The sequence below is a fragment of the Vicugna pacos genome, chromosome 14, assembly GCF_048564905.1.
Source record: "Vicugna pacos chromosome 14, VicPac4, whole genome shotgun sequence".
NCBI lineage: Eukaryota > Metazoa > Chordata > Mammalia > Artiodactyla > Camelidae > Vicugna > Vicugna pacos.
The window spans coordinates 69,833,062-69,851,339 of NC_133000.1; the positions used below are offsets into that span (position 1 = coordinate 69,833,062).

General features: G+C 41.2%; 1 protein-coding gene across 2 annotated transcripts in view; it reads right to left on the minus strand.

Moving 5' to 3' along the window:
- Positions 1–1,207: 1,207 nt before the first annotated feature.
- Positions 1,208–18,278, minus strand: part of NALF1 (NALCN channel auxiliary factor 1) — a 544,809-nt gene continuing 527,738 nt past the window's right edge. Inside the window, exons 3-4 of one of the 2 annotated variants that reach the window (XM_072976526.1) lie at positions 6,188–6,506; positions 1,208–1,291 (exon numbers count right to left, since the gene is read on the minus strand). In XM_072976526.1, coding sequence (XP_072832627.1) covers positions 6,214–6,506 — 293 coding nt within the window. In that variant the 3' untranslated portion in view covers positions 1,208–1,291; positions 6,188–6,213. Of the gene's footprint in view, positions 1,292–4,471; positions 6,507–18,278 lie in introns of those variants that run through there. The other variant, XM_072976525.1, reaches the window with a different exon arrangement.

The following is an 18,278-nucleotide window of genomic DNA, read 5'->3' on the forward strand; positions in this document are numbered from 1 at the left end:
TTACAATATATATAAATCCTCTAACCTCAAAAGAGTCAGTCATTGTTTGCATTTTTTGAATGTATTCTTCTAAGAGCACATTAGTACTTTTCACATTCTCTGGCAACTTCCCTAGATCATTCTGAAAAGAATATTTCTTTGTGGGTCATTGTAATAAATTAGTGCTTCAGATGTTCCACTAGAAATCGAAAGGGTCTTGATTGCTCAAATAATGCAATATGCAATGTAGTTCACATTTTTAATATTTTTTTTCTGATGAGATGATTTCTCTTTTCAAGTTTAAGAATCATAGGACAGGCTACATGATTTAACAACAAAAACCCTGATACTAATAAAGCTTATTTTAAAATCCTGAAGTTGAGAGAGAGAGAAAAAAGCAAAGAGACAGACAGACAGAAGGACAACAGAGACAGGGTGTGGGGGATGCAGAGAAAGAGAGGGGTGAGGGGGAAGAGAGACTAGGAAGGAGGAAGAAAGGGAGAGCAATCAGGACAAATGCAGGTAGTTACATCTATTTGCAGCAACATGAGTACTTTGTTTGCTACATCTTGGGTCTAACAGATGAGTAGAGAGATTTTAACTTCAAAACTGAACATAAGTATGATTCTTCAAAATTCCATGTGAAATTTGAAAAGCTCCATTTCAAAAAACCACATGAATTAAATCAAAAGGTGTGTTGTCTTAAGGGGAAAGGACAATGGAACCGAAAACTACCACATTTTAGACTCTAATTATAGTAAAAATACCTGAGAACATTCTACATATGTTTTATGTGTTTGTTCCTCACGCTGGGTATTTTGCATATTCAAAACCTTATTTCACTGTTACCATATCTCAGAAAAAGAAAACTGCATTAAACCAAAACGCTTTCGCTCATTTTGACTTTTGTGTAGCGCTGCAGGAAACATTTCACTAAGATTTTCGTCAAAATATAATCACTATTTGAAAGCTTTGAAAAGAACTTTGTTTCTATTAAATTTCCTTTACTGGTAATGTTTACATGCCTTTCAAATTAAGGAGAAGGAAAAAAATAGAAGTAATATTTCTAGTGTTTCAGAATAGTGAAATCCTCGGCAAGGGCCTTAGCAGCAGCCGGGATCGCGTCACCGAGTCATCACGTGGCTTGTCCAGGGCGGTCATGAAGGTGGGTGTCGAGCCAGGATGGCGGCAGAGCCAATTCCAGTCACATAAATTGTCTCCTGTCTGTAGCAGTGGTCCACTGGTCTTCTTGACAGATTGATAAAAGCCCCAGAAATTATTACCTTAACTGTGTTGCTCCATTTTTTTCACACTATATATAGAAATAGCCAAGAATAAAAAATAAAATATAAGACACAAAAGAAAGAAAGACGTATAGTACTGAAACCTTTACAGTTAACTGGATTATTATTTTTTTGAGACTCAATCAACAAAATGATCCAACCTAATATACATGTATTCAAAAAGAAGTTCAGCCAAGTCTATTTTGAGAGGGACCAGTTGGGTCAGCATCATAATGATGGCGGGAGAAAAAGCAAATTCACTTAAAATGAGTAATCGAGAAAGAAACAGGGCATCAACAAACCTTAGCAGTGTCTTTTCTATATTTTTACTATTTTTAATACTTAACATAATTTTAAAATTCACCATTTAAGAAATAAAGCATTTTGGAAAAAAATACATTATCCTCATGAAGTACGCTTGAGACCCAGGGATCGTGTGTTCCAGAGCCAGTGTTTAGAAGTTGCAGTCGGGTGTGGTTTGAGTTCCACTTTGGCACAATCCACCTGTGTGGCCTTGGAGAAAATAGCCATGTGACATCATGTTTAATGTTGATCTGAACGTTTTGTGCCAGGTAAACTTAGCCCTGAATTATCTTGAGAGCCAAGAACAGATTTGCTTCGAGTCTTAAGTTTTATTGCAAGGCTGAGAGGATTATCTATACTTTTGATCATTATCTGGAGAATTTCTAGAGTTTGAAGCAGTTTGATCATTCTCATATGTGTCATGGAGATACTGCTTGAAGCTGCACTCAGTTTCTTCCCTTTCTCTCACTTACAGATTTGCTCGCCATCACCCACTATCTGCTTGCCATATTCAATTTTTTCTAAACATGATAGTGCTTGGAAAGTGGAAAAGATTCTGGCTACTTCAAAATTGCTATTCTTTCATTAATGGAGACAGTTTGAGAGTCTTTTCTGCATCAAGGCAGGTATGGTTTTTAAATGAGCATGCTGCTTAACCTTCAGCAAAAAATCGGAATTGCTAATTATAGTGTGTGTTGTTTTGGACTGAAAAATTTTGTGGTTGACACTTTACTTGTAAGATATATATCACTATAAAATAAACCATAGATGTGTAACACTTTCTCCTTATATATCCATGTCCATATGCATGCGAACAGGGTCAAATACCGTCTGCAGTTCTAGTGAAAATAAGATGCGCTTTTCATTGCTTTGCCGATTGGATGCTTCCAGTAGCAAGAACACTTTAAACTTCGCTCTTACCTAGAAAGAACTAAAACAATGCCTCAGGCTGGTCAATATTTTAATGTTGTCCAGATACCAAGTGTCATCTGCCAATTCAGGTACTTGGCACATGGATCTGACACCCCAAAACATCTTTCACTTATTTTTTTCCTGACAAAAATGAGGTTTTTATTCATTCATATAAAAAAATCCAGTTTTATTTCCCTTCCTTCGTTCCTTCCTTCCTCCTCTTGTTTTTTTCCTTCCTGCCTTCTTTTATTTTAATGACCACAGATTCTAGTACCTAATGGTACCAATTCCTTGGTAAGGAACTAAATTTCTTTTTTTGTAGTGATGCCATTTAAAAGAACAGCTTTCACTTACTCTTTGTGGAGAGAAAAGCACTACTTGTTTAATGGAAGAAAAGTCAGAGTAATGCATCACCCGGTGTCAGTGCAGGAAGGAACGACACACGATTCCACTTTTGTCATTAGACGTTTGGTCTTGCAGTGTTAACATACTCCTCAACCTGGGACTTCTCTATTGCAGAATTAAAAAAAGATGATAATAAACATGGAGAAGTCTGTCTCATCCATTTGTGAAAAAAAAATCATTTCCTTGGTTTTCAAGTAGTTTTCAGAAATAATAGTTTTAATACTGTAATTTATTATCTAGTATGCAATAGCTATCCACCACAAGAAAAGCAGAGTGGGATGATGATTACAGAAATGTGGGTCGGAATTTTTTCTATCAGAAACGGCAATCATGCCATCATGCAGGCAATCCACTCCCAGTGGCCAACGGATGGAGCGAGACCTGCACCATCCGTGGTTGCTTCCTGACTTTGCAGGCTCCAGCTTCAGTCCACTGTGTCAGTGGAACTACCACAGGGACGTGGTTACACATTTGCAGTAATAAGTACGAGGCACAGAGCTCATTCCCACGTAAGAATCAATCTGCCCAGCAGGAAGAAAATGCTAGCAGAATTCCAGGCGATTCCAGCGCCGGGTGAGCTGCCACTCCCCTTCCCTCCCCACCTGCCTGCCTCGCCCAAATGCGCGGTGCTGGTGCCGCCCTGCCTCTCCCGCCGGGCTCTTGAGCTTGCCTTTGGAAGGCTTGCCTCTCCTGTGACGCGGTGGTCGCCATTCTACCCAAACTAAAGCTAAATCTTGCACAAGTGGAACCTCCCAGTCCCTTTCTGTTGGAAAAGAACCTTAACCTGTCGCAAAAAGATATAACGAGAAAACGAAACCCTGCTGTTAAGGGGTACTTTGGTCATCATTTTGCCCAGTGTCTGGAGAGTCACTTGTCACACCAGCAAGAGCGGGTGAAACTTGTATCCGTGTTGATGTTGTTTTCCTGAAGACACAGAAACGCCTCTGGCATGAACAGAAGCATAAGGAACAGCGGGAGAAAAGACAGGGGAGTGGCCTCTGCCCAGCAGAGGCAGACGAAGCTCACAACAAACTTTTTTCTGGTCTTAGCGTCGTTCAGGGGTCAGTCGAAAAAGAGTTCACCTGGTAAGCTGTTCCCCCGAGTCCTCACCCACCCCTCACCTCCAGTCCCTGCTCCCCCATTCTTCTCTCCCCACCCCCAACTCCACTGAAGTCTCTATTCCACCACTAGTTAGCCTGAAAAAAGACTTAACAGTTGCTGTAATTCAACATGGTTAACATGCCCCGGAGTCACTCCCCAGCCACAGTCCCCAGAAATAGCACCATAATTTCCATATATTACACATACTGTGTCTGTGTACGTGTGATTGTGTGTTGGCATTTGCAGAAGGAAAAAAACAATATTTCAAAAAAGGAACAAAAACTGGAAAATTTTACATTTTTGGTGTTTTTTTTTTTTTGTATTTGCGCAGACCATTTTAGGATTTTTCAGTCTCAACAAAACACTATTAAAACAAAGAATCTAGTAAAATATCAGTGCATGTACTGCTAAACAATTCTAGCAATTTTATTAAGCAATACCTTTATTATTTTTGAATATTCTTAACAGACTGGAACAAAACATTTTTTTTATTCAAAACAAAATATGCATACTGTACGCGTGTCGCAGAGTTAAGTATGATGCAGAGGTTAAAGTTTGAACAAAAACAAATGCCCCGGGGAATTTCATAGCTATAAAGTTAATAACTAAATTTTGTTCGCTAAGAGGACCTTTTCCATGGTTTTCCTTCATCTCCCGGTGACACAGCAAACAGATCTGGAGTGCGCTTCCCGAGCGTAGTTAGAGACTAGGAAGGAATGTAAAGTGTTTTTTTTTTTTTTAATTATTTGTTTTGTTTTAAAAACAGCCCTTATTAACTCTTCCTTCCACTGATTCTACTGTAAACTCATAAAAGCCTTTTTCTTAGAAAGCAAATTCATAGAGACTCAGCGGTGAAATGTTCCCACGAAAAGAAAAAATATAGACAGAGCGATCAGACTTTTCTTGTCTTCAACTACCTAGAGCATGGAGAGTGACAACGTTTTTGCACGTGAATGAAAATGGCTAACCTAGTTTTGGAAAAGAAGTTCTTTTTGATAATGCACATTTGCATCCACTTTAGACCTGGAGGCATTAAAAACTGGATGTGGGGGAAATACTGGGGAGAAATGGTCTAGACTCTGTATGCTGCAGGTGTTGGAGCACGTCTGCTCTCTCCTCCACAACAGGAAAGGAGGAAAAAGAAGTCCAAATTTGCGTCCTTGGAAACCTGTTCCTGTGACAGTGCCCAAAACGTGCTCCTGTCTATTTGCAACGGAACTGGAATCCCAAGAGCCCAGCCACCTGCGGGCTTCAGGACAGGACTTCCTACCTCCTCACATCCTCCTCCTGGGTGGCTGCTCCCAGCCACCCGACCAGCGAGGAAGGACTGGACCCTTGGGAGGGGGAGCTGGACCAACAGAGTTCATGGTAGCTTTCTTTGCCTTTGTTTTCAACATAAAGATGTGTTCCCTTTCTGAGACCACCTGTTATGGAGAGCACGTGTTTGTTCAGCTGGAAAGGGCCCCCTCCCCGGTTTTGCTCCGTTGCGGGTTTGTGCGACAGCGGCTCAGAAGCCCAGCGGAGCGTGCACTGTGCCCACTCACTGCGGCGACAACGACAGAAGCAAGCGGATGTCGTCTGCTGGGGAGGGAGGCCCGGGCCGGGCAGGCCGGGAAAGGCGTCGGTTCCATAGGCAGGAGGGAGAGTGAGGGAGGCTTTTTATTTTTATTTTTTTGTTGTTTTCTATTTTTGTCTTTTTTTTTTTATTTTTATGATTTTTGTTGTTGTTTTTTGCTATACCGTGAGGTCATAGCCGTCATTCCGCTAATAGAAACTGACAGGACGTAGAGACGAAACTATCTGATGAACACACACAATGACTAGAAATATATATATATAGAGAGAGAGAGACAGTGAAAAGACTTAGTTTACCTCTGAGAAACCATCCCCCCAAATAAATCCTGTATTAACAAGTGCAAAAACTAAACAAACAGATAAACCCAAATCAAAAGGAAAAGCAAATAAAACCTCCAAACATTAAAACACAGTGTATAAAATGGTGTGAGAAATTGAAGTCACTTTCCAGCCTTTTAGTCAATAAAAAGCTGGGTTTGTGTCCTTATTTGGACTCAGGCCCCTCTTTTTTAAGTTTTGCCCTCCAGGCCCCGCGCGCGGCGATGGGCGGGTCAGAGCACCGAGTCTGACATCCGACCGTGCGCTCCGCGGTTACCGGGGCAACGGGGATGCGGGCGCTCCGCGGTTACCGGGGCAACGGGGTGCTCCGCGCTCCCTAGTCCTCGCTGGCGGAGCTCTCGTCCAGCGTGTTGATGCCGCCGAAGGTCAGCGCCGTGGCGTTGTGCGCCGCGGAGGCTGTGAGGACTGTGTGCAGGAGGATCAGCACGAGAACGCACAGTCTGAGTCTGTGGCTGCTGCACAGTCTTGTGGCTGATGAGGCTGTGAGCGGCGCCCGCGGGCAGGAGCCGCTTCTGTCCACCATCCCTTTGGAGGGGTTGTTTGATTTTGCTTCTCTCCTGACGTCACAGCATTCTGGTTCATCATTGGTGAGAAAGGTTTCGTAGAGCCCTGTCGGGGGAAGGAAGGGCACGGTTAGAAGGAAGGGAAGACCTGCAGGGGGGCGCGGAGGGTACAGCTGTCATTTTAACACCTGATCCACAAAATCTCACAGTTTTGTGAAGGGAAGTCAAGTCAATACAATCTGGGTAAACAGTCCATCGTGCTCCCAGACCAGTACTTTCGGTTTCTCACTGTGTTCTTTTTGTACTCTTGGTGGTCACGCCATGAAAGTTCTGGGTTGTGGTGAATACACAGTAAAAGATTTCATTACTTTAAAATCAGAACCTGAGGTTCTGAATCAACTTGGTGACCAAGGACATTCAACCACCATTTTTTTTCTTTAACAGGAATGGGGTTAATTAATGCAACGCATCAGTTATGCTTTAGCGTATTTGGCATATTTCGTCCAAGAAACAACCAACCGGTCATAATACCAGAGCTCTAGGAACCGTGTTCCCAATCACTTCCTCTCCCAAACGTCACCATCCCTTACATCTCCCTTTCTCGGTTAAGGAGCATAATCATCTACACATCCAACAGGTGACTATTTCCTTCTATAAATATCACCCTTATTCTTCCATTTGCTGTTGGTGTCTGCCTGAAGTGCAGCCTTTAGTGGCTTTTGCCTGGACTGCTGAAGGAGTCTCTGCTCTGTCCTCTGCTTCCGATCTTCCAGCATCGCCTTTCAGTCAGGGTTGGTCCAGCTCACTCTCTCGCTCTTATTCTCCCTCCCTTTTTTTCCTTCTCTCTTCATGGAATCTCTTCTCTTTCTCCCCTCTCTTTTCCCTTCTTCCTCTAAAAATACACACTGTTCACATTTTTAAATTGATAAATGGGTATTTTGGAAACTTTCAAAGTGGAGAAAAAGACTAAAACTGGCTATGTAGAACTAACTATAATCTTTCCAACCTCGTTTCTTGCTATATTGTAGATGTGTTACTCTCAAGCTTGAAAAACTTAAAAATGACAATAGAGTAGTTGTAAGGATTAAATCCGATTTTGTATGTAAAGTGCTTGGCTCAGTGCCTGGCACAGAGATATAACTTGAAACATTAACTACTGTCAATTATCATTGCTATTAATCATGTCTCGTTGACTCCACCTACATCGTGAAACCTACAGCCTCCTTTCCTCTCTCTTCAGACTCACAGCTCAGGGCTCCAGACATCCTGAGCTACTGACTGTTCTCAGAACACGTGATGCTTCACCCACATCTGTAGCACAGCCCAAGCTGCTTTTTCTTTCTGGAATTTTCTCCTTCAATTCATAGATCCAACTTTCATTTCTCCTTCAGGTTTGGCTCACATGGAATTCCCTGTGTGAAGCTTATATTCACACTCCTGGGCTACTAGTGCATTTTGCCTAATTCTTCAGTAGAGCAATGATCATGTTTTCTTTTAATCACAATTGCTCAATTGCATGTCAATTTCCTTACTTATGTGTCATCTTAAGAGCAGGAACTATATAGTTTGAGCTTTGTGTCCCAATATGTAGCTGAAAGCCTGAACAAAATAGATACTTAGTGAGATTTGTTACATGAATAAATTCAACATATATTTATTTAATAAAAAAGAATTAAATAAAATACACTGCAATCTTCAGTTTCTTTTAAAAAATGACCAAGATATCCTTATAATGATGCTTACAATATTCATTTCTTCTTAGGCATTCAAAGGTAAACTTCACCTTCGCCTAGGTAGAATACGGAAAGAAAACTGAATTAATGAGATCTGCAGCTCTGACATCTTTATTGTACGATATTTTCTTTTTTTCAAATACGATACCTCACTGGTAGACTAATCACTTATTGAAGTATACATTTTCCAAAGTCATATTCTACAAAGAAGAGAGTTTATAGTTAAGATTATAACCATAGAAATCTAAAGGTCATTGAGATCAACATTTTGGAATGTTAATAGTCAGGATATGTTTAGCAATGTCATCCACGTAAGAAGCTCTTCCAAAGCTGCTCAGAAGCCAGCCTGCTGATTTATAACTAAAGTCATTTCAGAAAAAATAAGGCAATTCATTCAGACCAATAAATGTACTCTTCTTTCTGACTAAACAATCTAATACTCTCTTTTTCTCTTGTCCATCTTTTTAATAAGAATTTTTATTCAGTTATACATGCATATTAACAGTGAAATAATTCGGCAAGATATTTAACAACAACAAAAAATTCCCCCACCTCCTTCATCCCAAATCCTTCCTTTTCAGAGGCAAATACTGTCCTTTGGTTATTTGCTTCTGTATTAGTTCCAGCCTGTCAATCACCTGGTTTACGCTTTTCTTGATTTTCATTTTTTTTAATCATTTCTGTAGATTCCCCCCCAGGACATGTGAGAATAACACATTCATTCTGCTCTTTCTCCAGCCCATATGCATCTCCCCACCCAACACATTCCACTACGTTAGTAAGTGTAATACTCAGTGTTCCTTTATTAGGATGTTGTAAAAACAATCCTCAACTCAGACATGAAGCAAACTTTCATTTTCCATTCCCATTCCACTCTTGTTTTTCCTAGAGCTAATAATTATCTGACAGTCTCCTATCTACTTTTTAACTCAACACTCAGTACTTTGCCAGCTGTTTCAGTTGAATCAGGCATTCTATCAGCTTATCGTCCTGAAGAAATGTCTCCTGGAGTCTTTTACCATCTGGACTGGGTGCTTTGATGCCTGGTGCACAGATTCCAGCCTGAAAATTCCAATGAGCCTTCCTCCTGGGGACACTGGCTGCCTCTCTCCTCTGGATTTTCTATTCCCTGTACCCTCTGCCTCCTTGCTCATTTTGGTGGACCAAGCATCCAGAATTCTCATAAGGAAAAATCTCTTGGGGGCAAATTTCTGAGAAGCTGTGTGCCCACAAATGCGTTTACACTCCCTCACCTTTAATTGGTTGTGTGGCTGAGTATGCGATTCTGGTTTAGAACTTTGCATCCTTCAGATTGATTTGAGCATCACTCCCATACTCAGTTGCTGAACCGCTGGGACTTGTCCTTTAATGTCCTTATCTCATCTCCCTACTCATCACATCATCGTTTGCTCTTTCTTCTTCTTTCTTTTTTTAAATCACATTTTAATTTCCAAGAGCTATTTTCTATATCCTGAATTTTTCTTGAAGCGACTGTTCTCATTTCGTAATTGCAATATATTCTTTTCCTGCTCTGAGATTTTTACAGCACTTTTGCTTGTTCTGTTTCCTCCTTGCATGTGTTCTGTTTTCTCTGGGTCACTTTTGTTTGTTTGTTTGTTTGGCTCTTACTTTCCAGGAGGGAAGCCCTCCGGAAGTCTGTCACCCAGTCCAACAACTGTCTCCAATCCTCTTCAAAACATAGATCCCCTCCCACAAAGACACATGCCAACGCTTTTCTGGAGAAAGAGGCACGGGCGAGGAAGACCGGCCTGCTTCAGAAACAGACTCCACCCAGTGGCCCCTAATGTCGCTAATGCTGTCACCTCCTCTGAAGTATTTCATGATGCCAGTTCCTGTGTCTGGAGAGACTCTGGATGTAGATGTGGTTGACTCTTTGTTTTCCCTCTGCTGCTTTAGCATTCATTTTTCTAGGTGTTTTCTAGCTTTTTGAGGACAAAACAATACACATAAACTGACTAGAATGGTGCCTGGAAGACAGCAAAATCTTACATAATATTAATTATACTCCTTATAAGCTGGGATAAATAGTAGAGTGAGAATTAATTATTAAGAAGGGCTTTAAAAAATATCTAGTTCAAATTCGCATTCTGCTTTCAATTAGTCTAAGCCACGCACAGGGAAATTTTATTTCTCACAGCTCAAAACAATTATTCTAGTATAGTCAGTAAAAATAATCTCTAAGTACAGGAAAGCCAAATATTCTAAGGAAATCTTGAAAATAAACAGATTATTTAAACATAATCCTTCATTAGCTCAGTAATTTACATTTACCAGCTTTAGGTCCAGAGATATGAGACTAATTTTTCAAATACTTGAACTAGTAATATACTTTACAATGTTGATCTGAATGCAAAAGTTTAGAAAAGAGTGAAGTAAAACAGAGGGGGGAAATGACCCCAAATCTGGCTTTGTTAGGATGAAAAAAAAGAAGAAACAGTTCCAATTTGTTTTCTCAACTTTTTTGAACACACACACATACAGAGGCAGACCTTGCTTTACTGTGTTCACAGAGACTGTGTGTTTTTTACAAATTGAAGGTTGATGGTGACTCTGTGTCCAGCAAGTCTAATTTTGTGCCATTTTTTTCAAAAGCATTTGCTCACTTCCTGTCTCTGTGTCACATTTTGGTAATTCTCGCAATCTCTTAAATTTTTCCATCATTATTGTATTTGTGACGTGATCTGTGATCAGTGATCTTTGATGTTATTGTCATAATTGTTTTGGGGACCCACAAACTGTGCCCATGTAAGACGGCAGAGTTAACTGATAGATGTTGTGTGTGCTGTGACTGCGCCACCCCTGGCCATTCCCGTCTCTCTTCCTCTCCCTGGGCCTCCCTCTTCCCTGAGACACAACGATATTGACATCAGGCCACCTGATAATCCTGCGATGGCTTCTAAGTGCTCAGGTGAAAGGAGGAGTCACACAGCCCTCACTGTAAGTCAAAAGCTAGAGGTGACTGAGCTCAGCGAGGGAGGCAGGTGAGAGCTGAGACAGGCAGGAAGCTAGTCTCCTGCACCAGACAGCCAAGTTGTGACGGCAAAGGAAAAGTTCTTGAGGGAAATTAAAAGTGCTCCTCCCGTGAACACACTAATGGTAAGAAAGTGAAACAGCCACATTGCTGAGATGGAGAGAGTTTTAGTTAGTGGTCTGGACAGAAGCTCAAACCATCACAAAATTCCCTCAAGCCAAAGCCTCATCCAGAGCGGGGTCTGACTAACTCTCTTCCTTTCTGTGGAGGCTGAGAGAGGGGAGGAAGCTGCAGAAGAAAAGTTGGAAACTAGCAGAGGTTGTTTCACGAGAGTTAAGGAAAGACGCCATCTCCATGACACCAAAGTGCGGGTGAAGCAGGAAGTGCGGACGCAGAAGCTGCAGCGAGTTCCCCAGAAGACGCAGCTCAGATCATCCATGGAGCTGGTTACACTAAGCAACAGATTTTCAGTGTAGATGAAACAGCCTCATACTGGAGGAAGATGCCACTAAGACTTTCACAGCCAGAGAGAAGTCAATGCCTTTAAGCTTCAAAGGACAGGCTGACTCTGTTGTTGGAGTTTAATGCAGTTGGTGACTTTAAACTGAAGCCAATGCTCACTGACCATTTGCAAAATTCTTAAGAATTATGCTAAACTACTCGGCTTGTGGTCTATAAATGGAACGACAAAGCCTGGATGACAGCACATCTGTCTACAACATAGCTTACTGAATATTTTAAGCTAACTGTTGAGACCCACTGCTCACAAAAAGACTGCTTTCAAGACATGACTACTCCCTGACAGGGCACTTGGTCACCTGAGAGCTCTGATGGAGACAGACAATGAGGTTAATGCTGTTTCTTGGCTAAAACGTCATCCATTCTGCAGCCCATGAATCAGGGAGGAATTTCAACTTTCAGCAAATCTTATTTCTTAAAAAGTGCATTTTGTAAAAGCTGTAACTGCCATAGATAGTGAGTCCTCTGATGGAGCTGGGCGAAGTTAACTGAGAACTTTCATCACTAGAGATGCCATTAAGAACATTCCTGATTCACGGGAAGAGGTCAAAGTATCAACATTAACTGGAGTCTGGAAGAAGTTGATTCCAACCCTCATGGATGACTCCAAGGAGTTGAAGACCTCAGAGGAGGAAGTCACTGCAGATGTGGTGGAAATAGCAAAAGAACTAGAATTAGAAGTGGAGCCTGAAGATGTGACTGAACTGCTGCATCTCCTGATAAAACTTGAAAGGATGAAGCGTTGCTTCCTATGAGTGAGCAGAGAAAGTGGCTCAATGTTATCCTTACGCACTTTAGCACCTTCGCCCGATACATCTCTGTCCATTATTTTAATTTTCTTGACCTCTTTTCTCTGTGCTGTGCTCTACATCTGAGAGCTTCACAGTGACTGGAAAGCAGAGTTCAGTCCATTTACACGTACTGTCCGGTCTACAGTGCTTGGCTCGCCTTCATCACCATCTACTAACATTCCAAACAGTTTAAACTGCTTCTGTACCTTTGTTTTTTAACATTTACTAGGTGAACTATTTAAATCATATCTTTTCATCATTTGTTAAATATGTGCAGTCATTAATTCTCCTAGATCTCACCTTTTTAAAAATATCACACACCCTTGAACAATTTGTCTAATTATCAGAATCACTGATAAGGAAGTTAATGAAATTTTACTTCCTTCAACTCCTTTTCCCTCATCATTTTTTTTTTGGCTATAATCACATGTTTTAAACTTACTTATTGTCAAATTATTAGCATTTTACATCTTCCCTCCCAGTAATTATTAATAATATTTACATATTATATAAATCTACCTTCTTCAGAGATTAATTGGTTGCAATTGATAGGAACTTACTGGAGCTAATTTAGGCAGAAAAGCAAAACCAAACCAAGAAGCTCCCACCAGAATAATCTCAGAATCTCTTATTTCCTGGACAAAGGTGTACATGACCTCCTTGTTTTGCTCTCAGTTCAATACCACAGGGGACTGGCTGGGGCTGGGTTCTGATGACACACTGCTGCTCGCTTTGGTTGCCCACGTCAGTGTCACCGGCCCCTCCCAGAGGGAGCTCCGCAGGGAGCGAGCACAGCTGTGCGTGTCAGTTCACCCTCCGTGAAAGAAGACCGCTGGAGTCAGCGTCCTCCTTCCTGGTCAAATAGGGTATTTTCCACCTTGGAGCTTGTAGGAACTTCCTTCATTCTCAAAATTCAAGAATGTTTGGAATTTGATCTAATTTCTTTAATTTTGCCAAAATGCGGAGAATCACTTTAATCTGCCAAGAAGAGTGTTCCTGAGGTCAGGAAACAGTTTTCCTATTCATTCTCTAATTGTCTTTTTCTCCTTTAGTTTCATGTGTCTTTTGTGTTTTCAATTTATCACGTTCCCTCTCACCATGTTTACTGTCCTGGTCTGCACCCTGCACTTCAGCTCTGCTTTCTTCACACCTACCCTCCACTGTGCTTATGCCAGTCTCTGCATGGTTGATACTCGACATGTATAATATATTCGCAATTTTTTGTTGCTCTGCAATAATTATATTTTAATTCAGATGTATTGTTATGTATGCCTGCTTCCCAGCCAGATTCCCTTTTCACTCTTCTCTTGTTTTAAAGGGTCTCCATGTTCTTGAAACTGATTGAGATCAGACGCTGTCTAACATTACCTTTGTAGTAACTCTTCTCAAATATATGTTATCATTCTGCCTCTCAAGCCCTGTCTTCCTTCTTTTATATAAAGTATATTTTATTAGGTTCCATATTTCATTTTCTGTATGTTAAAAGTTGAATCAACTCTCCCAAAAATATAACTTAAAGACTTAAATCTTAGTACCTTAGAAGGTGACCCTGTTTGGAAACAGGGTTTTAAGAGACTCAAGATAAGGACGTTGGCAGGGTGTTGGGAGGAGGCGTGCAGAGTCTAGTATGACTTTGATGGGTTTTGGTTTTGCTTTTTTGTTTGTTTTATATCGGGAGCAATTACTTTCTTAACTCTGTACACTCTATTCATACGTCTATTTCTCAATCCAGTGATTTTAGATCCTATCTAGCTGTCCTCAACTAAAAAAGTTGAGTGAGTGCACTACCCCATCAGTCTCCAAATTTGGCCAGCCATTGCTTTTGTTCTAAACTATGGTTACATTTTCCTACATGTTTTTATTCTGTATGTTAATTTTGAAAAGTGAAAGTGAAAGAAAACAATGCTTGGGGTTCATTTGCTTCCATTTCATTACAGTAATATCATTCAAAGGATTTTAAATACCAGGCAAAATAGAGGATTACTTTTTATACTTTATCGACTCATGAAAATCATGATAAATTTAAGTAGCTTAATATGTGGCTCATGACCCTCTTGAGCATTTTCTCTGAAGTTCCAGTTGTCTTTCATTTTTTCATATAATCAGAAAAATATTACACCCTCATCCCTATGCCGCTAAATCAGTTTCATAACCAGACCAACTTCAGTGCTCTAGAGTGAATGGGCTACTTCTGATGCACAGATAGTACTTTATGATTTATTTTGCTCCACCAGCGACACTGAAATCCTCCATGACCGTCTTTCTTGTATCACTCTCCTGTTCTACGCGACTAGAACTACAAACAATTTTTCAGATGAGATATGTAGAAAGTAAACTTTCAAGAGTATCCATATTCAATTTAAACGAACTTCATTCTCCTGTTTGAACGACACTTTGCCTGGGGATAGAACCCCAGATTCACAATCTTTTTCTTCTTACAACTTTGGAGGCGTTACTTCATTGTGCCCTAGTGGCCAGTGCCAGGGGAAATTCTGACTGTGTTTGTTTCCTGTTGAAGCAAATCACCACAAACCTAGTAGCTGCAAACAACGCTCTACTCACTCGCAGTCCTGTAGGTCACAGTCTAGGGGGTTGACTGGTTTCTCTGCTCAGTGTTCACAAGGCCCGGACCAAGATGCTGGCAGGGCTGAATTCCTTTCTGGAGTCTCTAGGGGAGAATTCGCTTCTAAGCTCATTCAGTCTGTGGGCAGAATGTGGTTCCCTGTGCTTGTAGGACTGGGGTCCTGGCTTTGATGTCCTTGCATGCTATTGGCTGAGCTTGTTCTCAGCTTCCAGAGGCCCTCCCCATCCCGTGGCTCACCTTTCTCCATCTTGGAAGCCCAGCAATGGCACGTGAAGTCTTTCTCATTATTCTAATCTCTCTGACGTCTCCTTCAGCCCCACCTAAGTGAATCTTACATTGTGTCTTTCCAACTGAGTCTGCCTTCTGTGCATTTCAGTGCCCGTGTGATTAGAGGGACCCACCTAGGTAATCTAGGATAATCTCCACATCTCAACTCCATAACCTGAATCACATCTACAAAGTCCCTTTTGCCATCTAATGCATTCACAGGCTCTGGACATCAGTTCATGGGCATCTTTCTTGGGGAGCACAGTCTAACACACTCCGCCCTCTGGCCCCAAGGATTTACATCCACGTCACAGGCAAAATATCTTCACTCTATCCCAAGGTCCTGAGTCTACACCCAATACAGCATCAACTCAAAGTGCAGAAATCCCCCCTAAACCCATCAGTCCCAAATCCTCAGATCTCACGATCTGAATCACCTGAATCACGTATGGATGTGACTGGGTACAATCCTTCCTGGGATGCGATTCCTCTCCACCTGTGAAACCAAGAGGCAAGTTATCTGCTCCCAACATGGGATGGTGAGGCGGGCCTAGACGAATAGTTATAGACACTCTGCTTCAAAAAGGGAGAACACGGAGGGAGAATGTTCTAAACTGTGGCTCTATTCAAAGCCCTGCATCTGCCTTTTTCCCTTCTGTACATTAAAAAAAAATACTCTCCATTTTAACTGTGTACCACTTTTTAGATTTTAGAGCTTCTATGGATGTATCCCATCTTGCAATTTTTACTTCAATTTCAATAAGAATTAGAGACAGGTGGGAAGTAAGAATTTGGTTTTGGTTCGCCAGCTGGAACTAGAAGTCACATCCACATTCGCATTTAAGTCACACACAAATACAGTGGTTTACTCATTACCAAGACCATTTTTCTTGCCATCATGTAAAACCTTAGTATTGCAAAAAGTAGTTTTTGAAATTAGCGTTTCACCTTTAATATCCCTTCATTTTATATTTATTACAATAGTGGTTAATTGTGAATACAACCTACTATTTATTTAGAAATAACTTACAAAAAATAGAAAGTTAGCACAGGCACCCACATTGTATCTACCTTTTTTAAGGTAAAAATAAAATAAGTGACCTGCCGAGATTTTGCTAATTTTCTAGGATTGTTTTTCGCTGGGCTGGTGAAACAAGACAAAATAAGAGCTCAATCTCAGAAATCTCGAAAAAACATTTCCAAATCATAGTGACCATCTGCAGAAAGAATGAGACATGAGCATTTATATACTGATAATTTTTACAGTATCTTTTTAAAGTAAGGGCAAATTTTAAGTAATTAGGGTATACATGTAAAGTAGATTAGTTTTTTGTTTTTGTTTTTGTTTTGACAGGAGCAGTGGCAGAAGTATCAGATCCACATGATGAGTAAGGCCCGCATCACTGCCACACCTAACCACTCCGCCTGAAACTGTGACGCCGAGCCAGCTGCCGATCTCCAAAAGAACAATAAGCATTTGTTTAATGAGGGGGAAGGAACCAAGGGGTCACGCACTAGTACCCTGAGCTGTAAGAGAATGTTTGAGTAAATTGGATATGTTAGCATGCAGATGCAGGCTAACAGTGAAATAAAAGTACACAGCCGGGAAGAAAAGGGATGCAGATGCTCACACCCGTACCTGGCTGTGGATGGCCGCTCAGAGTGGAAAGCCAAGTGCACACTTACAGGTTTCTCTAAAAACTGAAAATCATACCGAGTGAAATTAAAATAAGGCCCACGTTGAAACAGCAGAGAAGCTCTTCAAAGCCTTCACTCATTCTTTAAGACCACAAGCTAAACTGAGGACTAAATCAGGCACCTGAAATGTCTTAAGCTAAGCAGAAAGTTTCCTCAACAATGGGTCCTAAATTTTTCTAGGATTTTACTAAAAGAACAAAGACTGTCTTCTACAGCCAGGGATAATGCAGTCTCATCGGAACCAACACCCGCTGTTAACTAGCGCATTTTACATTGTTATTTCCCCCAGAGGGGTTACAGTCATATTTTTAGTTACGAAAAATTTATTCTAAGAAAATAGAAAAGTAAAGACGTTAACAAAGAAAATATTTGCTCACCAAATATATCGTTTAATTTTTCAGCCCATCCCTAATGACTCCCTTTAGGGGGGCCTTGATGGAGACTTCACAGGATGGAGTGGAGGAAAGCCACATGGGTTCCTGGAGGAGGAGTCAGCGCACTGGAGAGAAGCCGTTTGCATCTGCACAAAATGTCAGAGCATCACGGGGCTCAAGGCAGGGGAGCCCGGTGGGACAGAGCCCTCTTCCCCTGCTGATAAGGTACCAGGTACCAGGACTTGTGCCAAATGGGGCTGGTAGAAGTTACCCGAGGAGGCGATGAGCAAACGGCTCCTTCTCTTCCCTCCCTGTGAACCAGCCGTTGGTGGGAGATGCCTTCAGTTTTCTGCTTGGGCTGCTCTCACAGATGGGAAGCGTGTTTGTGGGATTTCAGGAAGTGCATCTCATGAATTCAGAGAAACTTGTTTAAGTGTGTTCTATGAATCTGCATTACAGGAGGATGTGAAAAACTGGATCTTTCAGGGATGTGTCCGTGACTTCGTGGGGAACGCTAGCTAGTTCAGTGTCGTTGCCCAGGGAGCCACATGAAGACAATTGCATGGTCCTCGTTAAGGACATTACCTGTTATGTTCCACTTCTATTTATTTGGGCTACTTTTCTCTGTGGAGTGGCACAGTGGGCTCACATACAGTAAATCAGTGTCATGGTTTCATAGATTGCCCAGTCGTTTTTTTTTAATTTGGAGATCCTTGGTAACTATGACTCTGCAAAGGAAATATTCTTAAAAACAGGAAACTGTATAAATCAGTCTGTGGCTGCAGAATCTCAGACCGAGACTTGTAATTGAAGAGACAGGTTTGCAAATGCTCTGATCCATCAACGGGTGTATTTAGAGTACGAACAACATTTCCTGCTTTTCTTTCTAAAAAGGAAAACAGACTTGCTGTGCAATCACA